The sequence below is a fragment of the Babylonia areolata genome, chromosome 10 (genome assembly GCF_041734735.1).
Source record: "Babylonia areolata isolate BAREFJ2019XMU chromosome 10, ASM4173473v1, whole genome shotgun sequence".
NCBI classification, from domain to species: Eukaryota; Metazoa; Mollusca; class Gastropoda; order Neogastropoda; family Buccinidae; genus Babylonia; species Babylonia areolata.
Genome location: NC_134885.1, coordinates 25,765,524 through 25,785,523, shown reverse-complemented (window position 1 = coordinate 25,785,523; position 20,000 = coordinate 25,765,524). Strand labels below are relative to the sequence as shown.

Here is a 20,000-nt window from a genome sequence, read left to right as displayed (position 1 = left end):
ATCAGCATAGCTTACAGACCACCCCTGAACATGTAGTGGAGGGAGCGGAGAGGGAAGGGGAGGGTGTCTAAAATCCCAGTCCTGATAATGATTATAGGACTCGAACCTTTGGGCACACTCGCTTTCCATTCCAGCACATTACAGCAAGGACACTGCTCTGTCGAAAATCAGGGTTATTATCTAAGTCCAGAAAGACCTCTGTCTGACTCGTGGTCAGTCTGGACAGATTTTTGATGTTTTTGTTGTTGTTGTTGTTGTTTTTCAGTTTCACTTTCTTAAGGAGGCGTCATCGCATTCGAACAAATCCATATACGCTACACCACATCTACTAAGCAGATGCCTGACCAGCAGCGTAACCCGACGCGCCTAGTCAGGTCCTATGGAAAAAAAAATAAAAAAAAATAAAAAAAGAAGAAGAAGAGGATAATACTAATACTAAAGATTTAAAGTAAATACATAATTAAAAAGAGAACATATACGAAATATATTATCTAAGGAATGTCATCTTGCGCAACTTGGAGAGGGTAGGAGTGCATTCTAGTCTTGGGAAAAAAAAGTAATGTTCTTCATCATATCGTTATCATTGGTAATGCTTTTCTTTTTTTCCCCCTGATCTTCCTGTTTTTCTTGGAAAGAAAGTGTTCTAAAACAAGGGCCGCATCTTCCTCTTCATCTTTCTCACCATCACCATGTCTATCTATCTATCTATCTATCTATCTCTCTCTCTCTCTCTCTCTCTCTCTATGTATATATATATATATATACATATATATATATATTCTACACACACAAGCACACAGACACATAAAAACACATCTATCTATCTATCTCTCTATCTATGTCTGTATGTCTATCTATCATCTTTTATTTGTTTATCTACCTATCTCTCTCTCTCTCTCTCTCTCTCTCTCTCTCTCTCTCTCTCTCTCTATCTCTCTCTCTCTCTTTCATATTGTTTTTGATTCATGTAAACTAATTGTATCAGAACGTATTGACTCTGACCACCTACCTGTAACACTTCACGTTGTTTTCCCTAGAGGTAAAAATTTTGATGCAGCTGAACAAAAACAGGACATTGTCATTGAAAAAATCATATGGAATGAAGAATATGCACAGCTGTTTCGTGATACTTTAAGTAATGAGCAGATTAGTACAAAAATTGACAATGCAATAAATTTGATAGATGTTGATGTGAATGATGCACTAACATTGTTGAATGAATGTATGAAGGAAAGTGCGGAGTGTATGAAAAGACGTGTGCGTGTCAATAACAACAAGGTACGTGATGACTGGTTTGACCATGAGTGTGCTATGAGTAAAAGGGAGGTAAGAAGGTTATTACGGATAAGTCGACGGACATTAAAAGTGGAAGATAAAAATACATATGTAATTGCAAGACGAGAATATAAACATTTATTAAAGAGAAAAGAGAAGGACTTCAATAAATCTTTAATGGATAAGCTTGTAACATCTATACGTAGCCAAAAGGAATTCTGGAATAATATTAATAGAGTTTCGAAGAAAAGAAAACAACCTAGACATACTATTGATTGTGACACTTGGTTTCAACATTTTCAGTCTTTGTTACAATCGAATGTTGATAACGAGCATAGTGAAGTGGCTTATGATGATGATGCTATGATTGATGATGAAGCAGATCTTTACATGAACCGGCCAATTTCTAATGAAGAGGTACTACTGGCATTAAGAAAACTTAAAAATGGTAAGGCAGCTGGTCCTGATGGAATTGTTAGTGAACTGTATAAAAATTCTTCTGATCAAGTAGTCCTTTTTTTCGTTAAGCTGTTTAATAAACTGTTTGATAATGGTGTATACCCTAATTACTGGATAGAATCTATTATTTTGCCCATTTACAAGAAAGGTGATGTAAATAATCCCAATAATTATAGAGGTATTTCTTTAGGTGATATAAGTGGTAAATTGTATGGAATAATTATCAATAAAAGATTACAGGAATGGGTTGACGAAAATAATATCACTGGTGATCATCAAGCTGGATTTAAAAAAGGATATTCTACAGTAGACCACATGTTTACGTTGCTTTCACTTGTTCAGAAACAGTTCTCCTTTAATCGTAAATTGTATGTCGCTTTCATTGATTTTGAAAAAGCGTTTGACTCTATTAACCGAAATCTTTTATGGCCTGTTTTACTAAGGAATGGTATCAGAGGTAGACTTTATAATTGTATTAAAAGTATGTATAATGTAGTAAGAGCTAGAGTTCGTTGTGGTGCCAAACTGACTGAATTTATCAACTGTACAGTAGGGGTTAGACAGGGTGATCCTTGTAGCCCAATTTTATTTTCTCTTTTCATAAACGAACTTGCAATTCAGGTAATTACGAATGGGAGACATGGAGCTGTATTTTCAGTTGATGCCTTTGAATTGTTTATACTTCTGTTAGCTGATGATGTTATTTTGATGTCAGAAACTGTTGTAGGTCTACAAACACAACTGAATTCTTTACACCGTGCGGCAGATTCACTTCAATTAAGAGTAAACATGACTAAAAGTAATATCATAGTATTTCGTAAGGGTGGTTATCTGAGTAGCAGGGAAAGGTGGTTGTATGGTGATGAGTTAATGCCAGTTGTTAACGTTTATAAATATTTGGGAATATTTTTCTCCACACGTTTGAGTTTTGTTGGTGCTTGTAAAGATTTAGCAAGTAGGGCTAAAAATGCTTTAATCTGTATTATGAAAAAGTTACATGTGTTCAATAATACCTCTTTTGATTTATTTATTAAGCTGTTTGATGCTCAGGTACAGCCAGTTGTGTTATACGGTTCGGAGTTGTGGGGCCTAGATAGAGCCGCTGTTCATTGTGAATCAGTTCATACTTTTGCTTTGAAGACATTTTTAGGTGTTGAAAGGCAAACTCCTAATGATTTAGTTTATGGAGAAACAAATCGGTACCCGATGTATTTAGTTGCTGCAGTTAAATGTATTCGTTATTGGTTAAGGTTATTATAAATGGATGCCAACAGATTACCTCGTAAAGCTTATGATATGCTATTTGATTTAGATACTAGAGGCAAAGTAAATTGGGTAACAAAAATACGTCACTGTTTATTTGAGTATGGGTTTGGTTTTGTTTGGTTAAACCAAGGTGTTGGCAGCATTCAGTCATTTATTTGTGCTTTTCGGCAACGTTTGATCGATTGTAGATGGCAGAAATGGTCTGATCATATTCAAAATAGTGAAAGATTTGATTTTTATAGGAATTTCAGCAATGGCCCAGACTTGAAACCTTACCTGATGTTAAATATGGATAGACATTTGAAATATATAACAACAAGATTCAGACTAGGTATTTCTGAGCTAGCGGTTCATCATTATAGATACAGAATATGTAATGACAATGATCTGATTTGTCCATTATGCAAAGATTCGATAGAAAATGAAATGCACTTTGTCCTTTGTTGTCCAGCTTTGAGGAATATTCGAGAATCATTTATTAAGCCTAAATATTATAGACAACCAAATATGTTTAAATTGAACTTGTTAATGTCCTCAACATCCTGTGAAATTGTTAGAAACCTTGCTTTGTATTTATATAAAGCTTTCAAAGTCCGAGAAACTATTACGTCATGAAAACACTGTTTTGTTGCTAGGCTAGTTTTTCATTTGAACTTATGTTATATCGGGTTTTTTTTTATGTATGTTGTATTATGTGTAATGTTTTTGTTTTTCTTTGTTTTTTTTATTGCTGTCTGTTCATATACCCCTTCATTAGGGGCCTTGGCCTATATGAATAAATCATCTTGAATCTTGAATCTTGAATCTTGAATCTATCTCTCTCTCTCTCTCTCTCTCTATCTATCTATCTATCTATCTCAGACTTGAAGTAGGTATTAACGTGGATAAAGCCTTGAGATGGCCTTAGTGGCCGGCGAGGCTCTAAGCACCATAATTTGATTTGATCTATCTATCTATCTATCTATCTCTCTATCTCTCTATCTATCTATCTATCTATCTATCTATCTATCTATCTATCTCTCTATCTATCGGCAAGAGTTCTGGCTATCTATCTATCTATCTATCTATCTATCTATCTATCTATCTATCTATCTATCTATCTATCTACCTACCTACCTATCTATCTATCTATCGGCAGGAGTTCTGGCTATGTATCTATCTACCTATGTATCTATCTATCTATCTATCGGCAGGAGTTCTGGCTATATATCTATCTATCTATCTACCTACCTACCTACCTATCTATCTATCTATCTATCGGCAGGAGTTCTGGCTATCTATCTATCTATCTACCGACCTACCTATCTATCTATCTATCGGCAGGAGTTCTGGATGGATCTCTTCAAGGAAGCTCGGACGTGGGGGCTGACCATGTATGACCAGGTGAGTTCACAGATTGGTCAGGGATTCAGTGGAAACGACTTTATTGCATGCTTCAAATACAGAACATCAGAAACATTCTTTTGTTCAGTAGACACAAAACAAAACGGAACAAATCCATGAAAACAAGCAAAACAAAACAAAACGTAAACACGACCAACAGTTTCATAAGAAACAAACAAACAAAAATTATGGTAAGGGCTTATATTGTGAAATCCTCATCATGGTCAAGTCACATCGATTGAGTGTCGAGACGAATTAGAGAGGGTTTTTTTTATTTTTATTTTTATTTTTTTTTTTTTTTTCAAGTAGCCCCATATTCTCACCACTCTCCTGAAACATAAACAATCGAACCAACACGTTTATGATAATGAGTTCATTTCATACAACACAATAGTATAGGCATACTTTTAAACGACGCTTTTTTGCTGTGTTGGAGTTAGTTCTAAGTTTGGTTGTTGGTTTTTTTTTTTTGTTGTTGTTGTGTTTGTGTGTGTGTGTGTGTGTGTGTGTGTGTGTGTGTGTGTGTGTGTGTGTGTGTGTGCGTGCGTGCGTGCGTGCGTGTGTGTGTGTGTGTGTGTGTGTGTGTGTGTGTGTCTGTGTGACTGACCGACTGAATCACACAAAGAAACGAACGATAAGCGCCTAAAGGCAGCGTCAGACGATTCTACCACGCTGACGTAGGAGGAAGTGTAGAAGAAGAAGTGGAGGAGGAAGAAGAAGAGGAGGAGAAGAAGAAGAAGAGAAGAAGAGGAAGAGGAGGAGGAGGAGAAGAAGAAGAGAAGAAGAGATGGAGGAGGAGGAGAAGAAGAGGAGGAGGAGAAGAAGAAGAGGAGGAGGAGTAGGAGAAGAAGAAGAAGAGGAGGAGGAGAAGAAGAAGAGGAGGAGGAGGAGAAGAAGAAGAAGAAGAAGGAGAAGGAGAAGAAGAAGAAGAAGGAGGAGGGGGAGGAGCAGAAGAGGAACAACAACAACAACAACAACAAAGGAATGATGACGATAATTATAAATAAGGACGATATATCGACAAGGATCCACATCCATCGAACAAGTCAAACCAAGGTTTCTCACCACCGGTACCTGTGGCCTCTGTCCATGTCCACCACCACTATACCAGGACCGGCTGGACGGTCAGTTCCGGGGCCTGAGGGCCACCCAGAGCAGGGTGGATGTGGCGGCGTCGTGGATGGACCAGATGGGGTGGGCAGCACGTGCCCTGGGGGTCAGCCTGACCTACAGCAGGGCTCTGCCCCGCCACGCCCTGCACAGTCTGATGGTGCCTGCCGTCACCCAGGTGCGTTTTGTTTTTGCTATGTTCATTTATTTATTTATTTATTTTATTTTATTTATCTATTTAGTTAGTTAGTTATATATTTATTTCCATTCATTTATTTATTCGTCTATTTATTTATCTATCTAATCATTTATTTATTTATTATCTGTTCTTTTTATTGGGTATTATTTATTTTTTTATTTATCTCTAATTCCCCCTCATCATCATCATCATCATCTTCCTCCTCCTCCGCTTCTTCTTCTTCCAATGATGATGATGATGATGATGATTTATTTATTTATTTGTGTATTTAATTAATTAATTTATATATTTATCAAGGTATCTTGCTAAAGCGCACATTCTTGAAGCTCTACTGCTCTATTGCTGCTACAATTATTATTGTTATTATCATCAGTAGTAGTAATAGTAGTAGTAGTAGTAGTAGTAGTATCACTATTATCGCTTTTTTTCTCAATCTTTAATATTTTTGTTTTGTTTTAATCAGTGATTTATTTCGGACACCCACACCCACTCCCCTCCCCCACGCCCACCCCCATATATATATTCATATGCTACTGCTGCTGCTGTTACTGCTTCCGATGATACTACTGTTGCTTCTCCTACACCTGCTACTCCTACTGCCGCTGTTAATGCTGCTACTGCTGCTACTACTACTTTTGTAACTTCTGCTGCTACTGCTTCCAATACGAGTACTCCTGCTACTCACAGTGCTACTATTACTGCTGCTGCTGCTTCCAGTATTATTGCTGCTGCTGCTGCTGCTGCTGCTGCTGCTGCTAATACTACAACAACTACTACTACTGATATAAATAACGACGTTTCTATAGCGCATTCTTCTAGTATGGTCTTGGAACTATTGCCTTTGTTGCTTATAGCTGTATCTGTCCGTACAGGGCCATCCAGGGCTTACAAAAAAAAAAAAAAAAAAAAAGTGGGGGGCAGCGGGGGCTACTGATACTGATACTGATACTGATACCGGTCATATTCATACAGACCAAGCAAGGACATGCCTTTGGCGTCGTCGTTCCCAAATGATTATACCCAGCCTTTTCGAACTGCAATCGTACGCTTTGAATGTAGGTCAGGTTCAGTGACAGCTACAGGGCAGGGGATGAGCAATGGCGGATCGGTGAGGTCTCCATTTGGGCAGACGCTTTGGGGATCGCTCCGTTCAAGGACACCTTCTGGACCATTCCCAAACAGCCCGGAAACACCTACAGTGAGTCAGAGTGACCAAGAGACCTACACTCAGATGGTTTGATCAATTGTTTTCTTAAAACTTTTTTCCTTTATAGATGGAGTGCACAGGCAAATGGTTTGATTAATTGTTTAAAAACTTGATTCTTTATAATACGGATGGCATAGGATTTTTCTGTCGTTGTTATAGTCGTTGGTTTTGTCGTTGTTATTGTTGTTGTCGTCGTCGACGTGGTGTTTGTTGTATCGAAAATTGTGTAATCACGTGGTCAGTCACAGAACAAGAAAATTATGCATGACAAAAAAGTTCGACTTTACTAACAAAAAACATAACAAACAAACAAAAACAAAAACAACAAGAGAGGCAAGGCCTTCAAGACTCACTTGTGATAAATTAAGTCCCCTAGCATTAATTACTGAGTAATTTCCCTTTTTTACTATCTGCACCAAAACGTTTGCAAAATAAATAAAAATTCCATGCTTAGCAAAAGAAGTTCCTGTTTGAACAAAAAAATGATAATAATGACTCCTCTTGTTGTTGTGTCAGAATAAGAGGTCAAAGTGCGAAGTTTAGAGAATACAAAAAATATAAATATAACAGTAAATGCAGTTTGCATATAATTAGGCTTCTTTTTTATTATTTTTTTGTGCCCATCCCAGAGGTGCAATATTATTTTAAACAAGATGACTGGAAAGAACTGAATTTTTCCTATTTTTATGCCAAATTTGGTGTCAACTGACAAAAAGTATTTGCAGAGAAAATGTCAATGTTAAAGTTTACCACGGACACACAGACACACAGACACACGGACACACACACACACACACACACACACACACACACACACACACACACTAACACACACTAACACACACACACACACACACAGACTAACACACACTAACACACACTAACACACACAGACAACCGAACACCGGGTTAAAACATAGACTCACTTTGTTTACACAAGTGAGTCAAAAAACCATGTGATATCATCGCATAATAGATTTCTTAGCTTAATGATTTTTTTTTTACTTTCCCGTCCAGACCTTTTGGAGCCCAACACAGAGCTTCAGGTGGCTGTAGCCACACTGAGCACAGGGTCTGTGGGGCCCAGCGACAGCATTAGTCATGCCAACGTCTCCATGTTGATGCAGTGAGTCATCTGGCCATTTGGGGGGTGGGGGAGGGGGGGAATGAGAAAAAAAAGGACCCCTCCCCCCCCCCCAAACCCCACCTCTCCATTTCTCTCCGTCCGTCTGCCTGTCTCTCTGTATACCTCTTGTACTTTTTCACTCTCTCTCTCTCTCTCTCTCTCTCTCTCTCTTACCTTGCTCTCTCCCTGTCTCTCTCTCCCCTAACACCCCGCCCGCATCCCCCCCTCCCCCACATCTCTCACTCTTCTTTTTCGTTTTCGTTCCCGCTCTGTCTCTGTCTCTGACTCTGTCTCTGTCTCTCCCTGTGTGTGTGTGTGTGTGTGTGTTGTTGTTGTTGTTGTTGTTGTTCTCTCTCTCTCTCTCTCTCTCTCTTAGACACACACACACACACACACACACACACACACACACACAGAGGGAGACAGACAAAGACAGAGAGAGAAATAGTGTGGGAGAGACAGAGACAGAGTCAGAGACAATGACAGAGAGAGAGAGAGAGAGAGAGAGAGAGAGAGACAGAGAGAGCGGGAACGAAAAAGAGAAGGGACAAATACTTATTACATCTCACAATCATTCACATGAAATAGTATACAAAAACAAAACAACAACAACAACAACAACAACAACAACAACACCAAACATCTCAACTACAGGCTGCGCCAGAACTGTTGCTTTGGTAAGACAAACATTGAAGTTGTATGTCTTGTTGTTGTTGTTCTCATTATCATTATTGAAACTTATGTAGCGGTTATTTCCCATCAGAGACCAGGCAAAAATAATAATCCCTTTCCATTCAGAAATCTCTGCTTCTGGAATTGTATTTATTTATTTATTTTTCTTCTTTAACATTTCGTTTAGTTTACTTGGGTTTTTTTTTTTTTTTTAGAAATGCAATGAGGATATCTCATTGTGTGAGGCTTCTCGCGTTTATTATTATTATTTTTTGTTGTTGTTTGTTTTGTTTGTTTTTTGCTCTCTTTGAAATATATTTTCCTTTCTTTCTGTTAAAGGTGTTTATTAAATTCCGGATTCAACACATACAGGACGGCTCGGCATTTCGTGTTTATTTTTGTGTGTGAATTCTCAGAATGAAGGGAGTTGTAGCATTGAAATTCTCACTTCTGAAAGGAAACAAAAAAAAAAATGATAAAAGAGAAAAAAAGAAATGGAGAGGAGAAAAATAGTATAAGCACTCAACAAAACAAAACAAAACAAAACAACCTAGCCAGAAACAGAGTTGTGCAGACATTATAGCACATTGATCAGTAAGCTCAAAGGAGGAAACTCCCCTCCAGTTCCGCGTAAACCCCACTCCCCTATCCCCTCTTTTCATTCCAGCATACTGCTGTCCTCTATCCCTCTCTCTCTCTCTCTCTCTCTCTGTGTGTGTGTGTGTGTGTGTGTGTGTGTGTGTGTGTGTGTGTGTCTGTCTCTGTCTCTCTCTCTTCTCCTCTCTTCCTTGAATGGGGGGAGGGGAAGGGTGCGGTGGGAGGGGGGTTAGAGGTGGGGGGGAGGGGGGGGTTCCCCTTATTAACTGATTGTTTATTTCTCGTTCGTGTGTGGTGTTGATGGGGGTGGGGAGGGGGTGTAGGACGGGGTACAGTGGGGGAGCCAGAAGGCATGTCCGTGTCTCCCGCTCTCTCTCCCTCTCTCAGAAATAGAATTCATTCATTCATTCATTCATTCATTTAGTCTCTCTCTCTCTTTCCCCCCTCTCTCTCTCTCTTTCTCCCCCACCCCGTGTCAGTGGGGGTGGGGTGGGGGTGGGGGTTCCCCTTATTAACTGATTGTTTATTTCTCGCTCGTGTGTGGTGTTGATGGGGGTTGGGGAGGGGGTGAAGGACGGGGTACAGTGGGGGAACCAGAAGGCATGTCCGTGTCTCCCGCTCTCTCTCTCTCTCTCTCTCTCTCTCAGAAATATAATTCATTCATTCAGTCAGTCAGTCTCTCTCTCTCTCTCTCTGTCTCTCTCTCTCTCTCTCTCTCTCTCTCTCAGAAATATAATTCATTCATTCATTCAGTCAGTCTCTCTCTCTCTCTCTCTCTCTCTCTCTCTCTCTCTCTCTCTCTCTCTCTCTCTCTCTCTCTTTCTCCCCGACCCTGTGTCAGTGTTCCGGATGTTTCCAACTCGGTTTCCCCCTTCCCCATTTTGTTCTCATTCATGCATCAAAACAAACAGACAGACAGACAGAGAGAGAGAGAGAGAGAGACAGACAGACAGACAGACAGACAGACAGACACAGATGGAGAGAGAGAAGTAATATAAGGATTGAGACCAATACAAACAGAGCAACCTCACTTCTTGATACTGAGTGTACATTATTGTATCATTTGAGATCAGCATTAATTGCAAACAGTATGTAATTGTGAACGATTCGTACACACACACACCACCCACACACACACACTTTGAAGCGTTCTTAACGGTTGCATTCCACAATTCAACGTCTGCTTCGACCTTTTTCTAATACCTTAATGAATATCCATTTCCAAGAACCAGTCAAACACCAGGTATTTCTGGCTATTTCCGCGCTCTTTCTTCTCTTCGTGCACCACTGCCGACCAAGGTTACAAACGTGCTCTCAAAATCCTAAAATCAAGGAAAGCAAGTTGTGGGACTGGAACCTGTACACAGTTTAGATTTGTTGATTTGATCGGATATGTTGAATGCGCATTACCAGTGCCGGGATAATTCAAGAAAACATATTGGTGACAGACCAGAACGTCAGTTTTGACAGGAATCTACAAACTAGTGTCGTTTGCAATTAGACCAATATATATTTTGGCGTGCAAACGCTGCTACAGTTACAGAGCACTCTCAAAATGCTGTGTTTGTGTGCGGTGAGGGGTGTGTGTGTGTGTGTGTGTGTGTGTGTGTGTGTGTGTGTGTGTGTGTGCGGTGAGGTGTGTGTGTGTGTGTGTGTGTGTGTGTGTGTGTGTGTGTGTGTGTGTGTGTGTGTGTGTGTGTGTGTGTGTGTGTGTGTTTAAATGTCTGTTTTTGTGTTTGTGTGCATGTGTGATCAAAACTAACAATACAACAGTCTGGTGCGATGTTCCAATAATATGTTATGTCCAATGAGTTAAAGATCTGCTTCTGTTTTAATTGTCTACATGCATTCAAAGCCATCGTTCGCAACTAGACTTGCCCGTTCGCATTTACCCTCAGGCACCCTTGCTATTTCAAACGTCGACAAAACGTTGAAAACAATTAGCAGACGAACTTTTCCTGGTACAACCAGTCGGAGAAAGTCTTCATAAACAAAAATAATTACGTTTGACAATCGTACGACGCGTTATCTTTACAGTACACACGTTGAGCCGGTGGCTTCGACTGGACCGTTCGCAATTAGGCATATCTACCCCGTTATATCGTTTCCATCTTCAGATGCTGTAGGGCGGACGGATTGATTCTGAAGCCAAGCAAGCCAGCTACCGCCATCGATAGACAGTTCTGGCAGGTAAGCATGAAAAAAAGTAAGTGTTCAGATTTGAAAGAAAGAAAACAACAACAACAACAACAACAACAAAAACCAACAACAGTAATACAGAAATAATCAGTGGTAAGAGCTGCGCTATATACAATGAATTCGCTCTCTGACTATACATGTTTCAGAACAGCTATAATATGATTAATTTTGTAGTCTCAAAGGGAAAGTGTGATTGCTGTGAAGATTGTATATATTAACCTATTCGCATTCCTTTATGAAGTCATCATTTTTTTTTCAACATTATGTCAGAGAATGTTCATTCAAGACAGAAGCATTTTTTACGCCAAAACATTAAGGTCATTCAAAAAAGCAAATATAGAAATTGACATGATATTTACAACAAAGTGCCATTTGAATAGAACGACAGAAAAAAATCACAAAATAAACAAATACACGAGCAAACAAACAAACAAACAAACAAAGATAAAATATGCAACAAATCAGCAAAATAGTTTCCAACTTGTGGCAACAGACGCTGCATGTCTTATTACTTTTTATCCTTAATTCTGTAGTTTAGTTGTGAAAGCAGTTCAGCAATTAATGACAATTACAGTGACAACTGATACTCTTGTTATCGCCACTTGTGAGGCTTTGGCCTGAAATTAATACATCTTCTGAGATCGAATATGGTCACAGGTGACCAAACCCAATGATATGTAACATTGGCAGCAGTTCATTATATGCTGTTATTTATACTCCATTCACCAGGTGGTTATTATTATTATTATTATTATTATTAAGAAGAAGATGATGATGATGATTATATTACTATTATTATAATCATCATCATCATCAACTTCATCACCATCACTGTTGCTATTTCAAACAGTATAATACTTTCATTGTATCGTATTTCATATAATTATATTCTTTTGCATTGAAAAAATATGTTTTCTTTCCCCTTTTTTTGTAATTATACATTGCTTGCAATACGTCTCCGAGTCACCTGGTTTATATTCACAAGTTAAATCTCTCCACCTTTCATTCTTTTTTTATTTATTTTATGTCAGTTTATTTCAGTTTCTTTCTTTTCTTTTAATTTTAATTCATTTCATTTGATTCTAACTCTTTCTTCTTCTTCTTTTCACTTTTTTTACTTAATCTTTTTGTTTCGTTACCTTCCATCTCTGTGGTCCAGAGAGCGTGGGGGAAGGGGGTGGGTCCAGAGGGAGAGGTGTGGACGACCTTGACCCACATCGGACCTTTCCACTTCGGCATCATTCTGGCGGCTGCCATGGACCATTCCCCTGTCTTCAACCTGACCCCTGCCGACGCTGGCTTCCGGTCTGTAAGTGATGGTCCTCTTTTTTTTCTTTCCTGGATGACACCTTCGTTCTGCTTCTGATACCAGGCTTTTAAAACTCCCTGTTGTTAAAAAAAAGAAAAAAAGAAGAAGCAACAGGGTAAGAGATCTTTTTCTTTCCAGGATTCGTCATTGTGGAACAAACTACCAGAAGATTTGCGTCATTCTGTCTCGCTGAAATCTCTTAAGTCTGCTCTGAAAACACATCTTTAAACTACCAGAAGATTTGCGTCATTCTGTCTTGCTGAAATCTCTTAAGTCTGCTCTGAAAACACATCTTTAAACTACCAGAAGATTTGCGTCATTCTGTCTCGCTGAAATCTCTTAAGTCTGAAAACACATCTTTAAACTACCAGAAGATTTGCGTCATTCGGTCTCGCTGAAATCTCTTGTCTGCTCTGAAAACACATCTTTAAACTACCAGAAGATTTGCGTCATTCTGTCTCGCTGAAATCTCTTAAGTCTGCTCTGAAAACACATCTTTTCCAACAGCAGTAACAGCAGTTTTTTTTAGCTTCTTTTTTTTTTCTTTTTCTTTTTTTTGGGGGGTGTTTTTTGTTTGTTTGTTTCTTTGTTGATGTGTTTTTTTTGTTGGTTTGTGTGTGTGTGTGTGTGTGTGTGTGTGTGTGTGTGTGTGTGTGTGTGTGTGTGTGTGTTTTATCTTGGTGTGATCTGGTTTTGGGTATATGTTTTGTTATGGAGAGGCTGTTTGCCGTGTGTGTGATGGTGGATGTCCGTGCGTTCGTGTGCCTGGGTGCGTGTTGCAGTGATGCGTTTTCTGGAGGGCGTCATAGATGGGTTGGTTGTTTCCAACGTTCAGCTGCGTGAGTTTTTCACGTGCTTCCGTGTGTGTGTGGGTGGGTGGGGGTGGGGGCGAAGGGGGGCGGGAGGTATTGATGGGGAGGTGGGGAGTGGGGAATGAAACGTAAAGAGCTTTGAGCAGTATTTCTGGAGAAATGCACTATATAAATGTCCATTATTATTATGATGATAAAGCCAGTGGGAGACAGTGGGTGGTGGCCTTCACAATTCAAACCAGCTCCCGTTATGGAAATGAACAAACAATTAGGCATGGAGATGAAATGATTAACAAATAGTAAAGAGTGGTAACTCTCTCCATTCACAAGGTACACAACTTCAAGTCAGTGCTGCTTACGCTTCCGATTGAGCTAGCACACAGGTAAATAAAAGGTACGTTGGAACAAACCACCGAGGCAACCATGTGTTTGTTCTGCATTGTCCATGTGGTCTGTGTGGCTTGTTCAGGATTAAAGAGGCTATGCCAGTCTTGAATAAAAGTTTATCTGTCTTTGCTGCTGCCTACACATGTCAGATGATCGGTATAAGGACAGGCCCGGCGCTTCCTTTTTGAAGAAGTGTCTGGGTTTGTTCCAATGTACCTTTTATTTACCAGTGTGCTAGCTGAATCGGTAGCCGTAAGCAGCACTGACCTGAAGTTGTGTACCTTGTGAATGGAGAGAGTTACCACTCTTTACTATTTGTTAATCGGCTCCTGTTATGTTTTACATCAAAACCTTTTATGAAAACATACCTGCTTTTTTTTATATATATATAGAGTGGTCCTTACCTTACCGTTTTGTGACCATTGTGTTTTAAAGACAAGAAAATGAACAAGCCCTGTCTAAACAGATACACGTAGTGCTTGTGGTCTATTGCTCGTACGTTGTGTGTGTGTGTGTGTGTGTGTGTGTGTGTGTGTGTGTGTGTGTGTGTGTGTGTGTGTGATAGCAAGTGCGCTTATTCGCGTGTTGGTTTGTGTGTCTGTGTGCTAACCCCGCATTCTTGATGCACGTGTGTGTGTGTGTGTGTGGGTAGGTGGACGGGGTGTAGGCGTGGGTGTGGGTGTGAATGTGCGCTAATGATTGTGCGTGCGTCCGTGTGTGTGTGTGTGTGTGTGTGTGTGTGTGTGTGTGTGTGTGTGTGTGTGTGTGTGTGTGCGCGCGCGCCCGCGCGTGTGTGCGTGGATCGTTCGTTCTTTAGTTTAGCGTCTTTTCACTATCAGTGATGTTAGACGATGTGCGTTGATGCGTGTGTGTGTGGGTGTGTGTGTATGTGCATGGTTGCGCAAATGTGTGTATGCGTCTGTATGAATATGTCAACCGGTCTGCGTGCGTGCGTGCATACATGCTTTGTGCCTGCTTGTGTGCATGTGTGTTCCACCAGTTCAGCCCCGAAGTGGTCATCACGCGGTCAGCCCACAGCGTGACCCCAGAGGTGTACGGTTTCGGGCCGAACCAGCCTCTGATGCTGACCAGTCTGTGCAGCAGGCAGAATTTCTGCATGTACTACACTAGCCCTGTCTTCACTGTCGGCACCAGAAGGTGTTTATTAGCTTGTCTGTTTGTTTGTTTGTTAGCTAGCTTGCGATTCATCGATTACTTTCTTTACTAATAAAATTACTCGTTCATTCATACAGTTATTTATTCATTCATGGTAATTGCTTGTTTGGAAATCTTTTATTTATTGATTTTATATGTGTTTTTTTTATCGATTTGTTTATCTTGTTATTTATCTGTGTATCTGTTTACTTATTCATGTATGATTAGTTTGATTGTTTTATCAGTTTCTCTTGACAAAGTCATTGGTCTTTCTGTCCTTCCATGAGATTCCAAGCAGTCGTCTGAAGCATTTTGTCTCAAACGTCTGGACTTTCCTAGTAGTCTCTGCTGTTAAAGTCCAACTTTCACATCCATACAGCAGTATGGATAGCACCAGGGATCGGTACAGTTTGATCTTTGTTGGAAAGCTGATCTCTCTGCTCTTCCAAATGGAACCACTCTTAGCAGTGGTCAAAAGGAGGAAGCTGTCATGGTTCGGGCATGTGACACGCCACAATTCACTGCAAAAGACAGTTCTACAGGGAACGCTAGAGGGTGGTAGGCGAAGAGGGAGGCAAGCCAAATGCTGGGTGGACAACATCAAGGAATGGACCAATATGGATAGCGCTACGCTGATACGACAGGCAGAAGATAGAACCGGATGGCGTCGTCTGACTACGGAATCGTCCCTCATGTCTCCTCTACGCCCATCCCGGGCAGGAGAATGAATGGAATGGAATCAATTTACTTGTTTTATTCATTGAATCTCTGCTCATTTATTTAAATCGATTGCTTTATTTACTTATTTGATAATGCGTTCATTTATACACTCACTGAAATATTTATTTATCTATTTATTTACTTATTTATTTACATGTATGTATGTAAATATGCATGTATATATGTGTAGGTGTGTAGGTATGTGTATATTATTTACGTGCTTATTTATATATCTCGTTTTGGTATTTATTTATTTACTTACTTATCTATGTATCTATTTAGTTGGCTGTGGCGATGCCATTGACTCTTTCAGTTATACATCATACCCCACCCCTACATGTGCGGAAATAATGTTCCGGGGATTTCCGTTTTTCTATCGCCTTCTCTGTTTCTGCCACTGTTTCTTTGTTTTTTTGTTCTGTATGCTTTCAACTGGTTCGGTACGGTACGGTGCTGTGCAGTGTATGATGTAATATAATATTATATGATATGATATCATATCATATAGTATCACGTAATGCAAAGTAACACACGTGCACGTACGTGCACACGCGCATGCACACACTCAGATACATGCATATGTACACAGACACAGACGCAGGCAGAACGACACAGACACACAGACACACACACACACACACGCACACACACACACAAACAGAGAAACAGACACAGACACAGACACACACAGACACACAGACACAGACACAGACACACAGACACAGACAGACACACAGACACAGACACAGACACAGACACACACACACACACACACACACACACACACACACACACACACACACACACACACACACAGAAACAGACACAGTCAAAGACACACACACACACACACACACACACACACAGACACACACACACACACACACACACACACACACACACACACACACACACACACACACACACACACACACACACACACACACACACACACTATGTTATATCTTCTGTCTTTCTGACGATCTGTCATTCTGTCTGTCTTCCTCTCCCTCTCACACTTTTTCCCCCCAAACCTTACTTGTAAATCCCTCTGTCTTCTTTACCCCCTCTTTACTTCCTCTTCCTTAAAAAAAAAAAAAGAAAAAAAAATATATATATATATATATATATCCAGCTACAGGAAATAATCTTTCCTAAACTTTTGCATGCTTGATATTGTTTCCTCCTCCGTCTGTCTTGGGAACAGTACCGCTGGAGATCCTGCAGCAAAAAAGAATTGTGGATATCAAACGGCGTTCAAACACACGTGTATGTTGTTAAAACATTATCACTTCGTGTTACAGATAAACGAGTGGTGGTAAAACTCGAATCAGTCATTGGAATTGTATACATGTAAATGTCCAGTTGTAAAATTCCGATCGCTTTATCAGAAGGCGGCACTGGAGACGTTTGAAATATATACCGATTTAAAAAGAAAAGGAATAAGACAGCAAGAAGAAAAACAAAACTTTTCCTTTGAATACGCAGACCACATACTTCTTCTTCTTCTTCTTCTGCGTTCACTCGTATGCACACGAGTGGGCTTTTACGTGTATGACCGTTTTTACACCGCCATGTAGGCAGCCATACTCTGTTTTCGGGTTGTGCATGCTGGGTATGTTCTTGTTTCCATAACCCACCGAACGCTGACATGGGTTACAGGATCTTTAATGTGCGTATGTGATCTTCTGCTTGCGTTTACACACGAAGGGGGTTCAGGCACTAGCAGGTCTGCACATATGTTGACCTGGGAGATCGTAAAAATCTCCACCTTTTACCCGCCAGGCGCCGTCACCGTGATTGGAACCCGGGACCCTCAGATTGACAGTCCAACGCTTTAACCACTCGGCTATTGCGCCCGTCGCAGACCACATACAAAAAGTTAAGGACCATTTCATAAAGCAAATATATTTTCATAAAATGGAAAAAAGAAAAGAAAAAAAGATTGAATATTATGCAGGCTTCGTAATCGTTTACTATTTCCCTCTCTTCGAATAAAAAAAACCAGCTGTTTCGCACACAATTTTATTTGTATTTGTAAGTGTTTTTTTGTTTGTTTTTTATCACAACAGATTTCTCTGGGGAGAGCACGTCGCTACACTAAGAGCGCTACCCTTTTTTTCTTTTTCTTTTTTTTTCGTGCGTGCAGTTTTATTTGTTTTCCCTATCAAAGTGGATTTTTCTACAGAATTTTGCCAGGAACAACCTTTTTGTTGCCGTGGGTTCTTTTACGTGCGCTAAGTGCATGCTGCACAAGGGACCTCGGTTTATCGTCTCATCCGAATGACTAGCGTCCAGACCACCACTCAAGGTCTAGTGGAGGGGGAGAAAATATCAGCAGCTGAGCCGTGATTCGAACCAGCGCGCTCAGATTCTCTCGCTTCCTATGTGGACGTGTTACATCTAGGCCATCACTCCACTTACGACAAACAGCTTGAAAAATCTATAGATGTCTCAGCGACAAGTGTACAGTTATTCACTGGTTTGTAGAAAAAAAAGATCTTCTTCTTCCTCGTTCGCCTCCCATTAGATGAGCAGCCCGGTGTCCTCGATGAAGGCTGCCGTCCGTCGCAGCTCCTCCAGGGTGCCGTACAGCTTGGCTTCCACTGCTGTCGATGTTGGCCAGTACTTCCTCCTGGATGCTGCATGCGTCGTACAATCTAAAATCTAATGAATGTGTAAAAAAAAAGAGAAAGAAATTTACACGCAAGAAAGCACCTCTGGTCATTACAGTCACAGCTGTTTGCCGAAACGTTCAGCATATTATGATTAGTTTTATCCATACCTTTCACAGAAGAAAACTGTAAGTTCTCAAATGGTCCTGAACGTTTTTTGAACCCCGCATTTTGATGTATCAAAACGTTTAATCTGTTATTGTTCAGGGGCTTCGGTTCTGGTGTTTTTGTATGTGTGCGTGCGTGCGTGCGTGCGTGCGTGTGTGTGTGTGTGTGTGTGTGTGTGTGTGTGTGTGTGTGTGTGTTTTCATCCAGTGTGATTTATTCGATGATAACATGGCAACGCACCTCCCCCCCACCCCCTCCCCTACCCACTCCACCCCCGTCACCCCTCTTCCTTTACTTCTCCCCAGCGGGTCCGATGTATGTAACAAATTTCTTTTAAACTTGTGACCCACCAGCAGACTTCCCAGACACTTCGGATTTGATATATGTTGTTGTGGTTGCATATTTTGGACATCCCTAGTGTCCACCCTACATTTTCCCAGCCGATGACGAGCTTCCATCACTTTCCCCCTTTTTCTCCACCCCTAGCTTTCTCCAATGTTTCTCTTTCTTGTTTTTCTTCTTCTCCGAGCTGCTTTCTCAAAGTGTTACTCTGTCAACATCGTCATCATCAACATCATCATCGTCGTCGTCGTCGTCGTCGTCGTTGTCAATATAATCATCGTCATCGTCGTCGTCGTCATCATCAATATCATCATCATCATCTTCTTCATCACACCGACATCGTCGACGTCGACATCATCATCATCGCTACTACTGCTGCTGCTACTACTACTGCTGACGGTCTTGCTGCCGCTACTACTACTACTACTACTACTACTACTACTGACGGTCTTGCTGCCGCTACTATTACTACTACTATTACTGCTGACGGTCTTGCTGCCGCTACTACTACTACTACTACTGCTGACGGTCTTGCTGCCGCTACTACTACTACTACTACTACTACTACTGACGGTCTTGCTGCCGCTACTACTACTACTACTACTACTGCTGCTGCTGCTGACGGTCTTGCTGCCACTACTACTACTACTACTACTACTACTACTACTACTGCTGCTGCTGCTGCTGCTGCTGCTGCTGCTGACGGTCTTGCTGCCGCTACTACTACGACTACTACTACTACTACTACTACTGCTGACGGTCTTGCTGCCGCTACTACTACTACTACTACTGCTGACGGTCTTGCTGCCGCTACTACTACTACTACTACTGCTGACCGTCTTGCTGCCGCTACTACTACTACTACTACTACTACTACTACTACTACTACTACTACTACTACTGCTGCTGCTGACCGTCTTGCTGTCGCTACTATTACTACTACTACTGCTGACGGTCTTGCTGCCGCTACTACTACTACTACTACTGCTGACGGTCTTG

The 20,000-nt window shown here is 40.7% G+C and overlaps 1 protein-coding gene across 1 annotated transcript in view; it reads left to right on the top strand.

Annotated features, from left to right (window-relative positions):
• LOC143286522 (uncharacterized) overlaps positions 1-20,000 on the top strand; it is a 43,303-nt gene that overhangs the window by 20,616 nt on the left and 2,687 nt on the right. Inside the window, exons 13-19 of the mRNA XM_076594115.1 lie at positions 4,324-4,383; positions 5,495-5,671; positions 6,752-6,890; positions 7,917-8,025; positions 11,412-11,484; positions 12,653-12,802; positions 15,002-15,159. Coding sequence (XP_076450230.1) covers positions 4,324-4,383; positions 5,495-5,671; positions 6,752-6,890; positions 7,917-8,025; positions 11,412-11,484; positions 12,653-12,802; positions 15,002-15,159 — 866 coding nt within the window. The remainder of the gene's footprint in view (positions 1-4,323; positions 4,384-5,494; positions 5,672-6,751; positions 6,891-7,916; positions 8,026-11,411; positions 11,485-12,652; positions 12,803-15,001; positions 15,160-20,000) is intronic.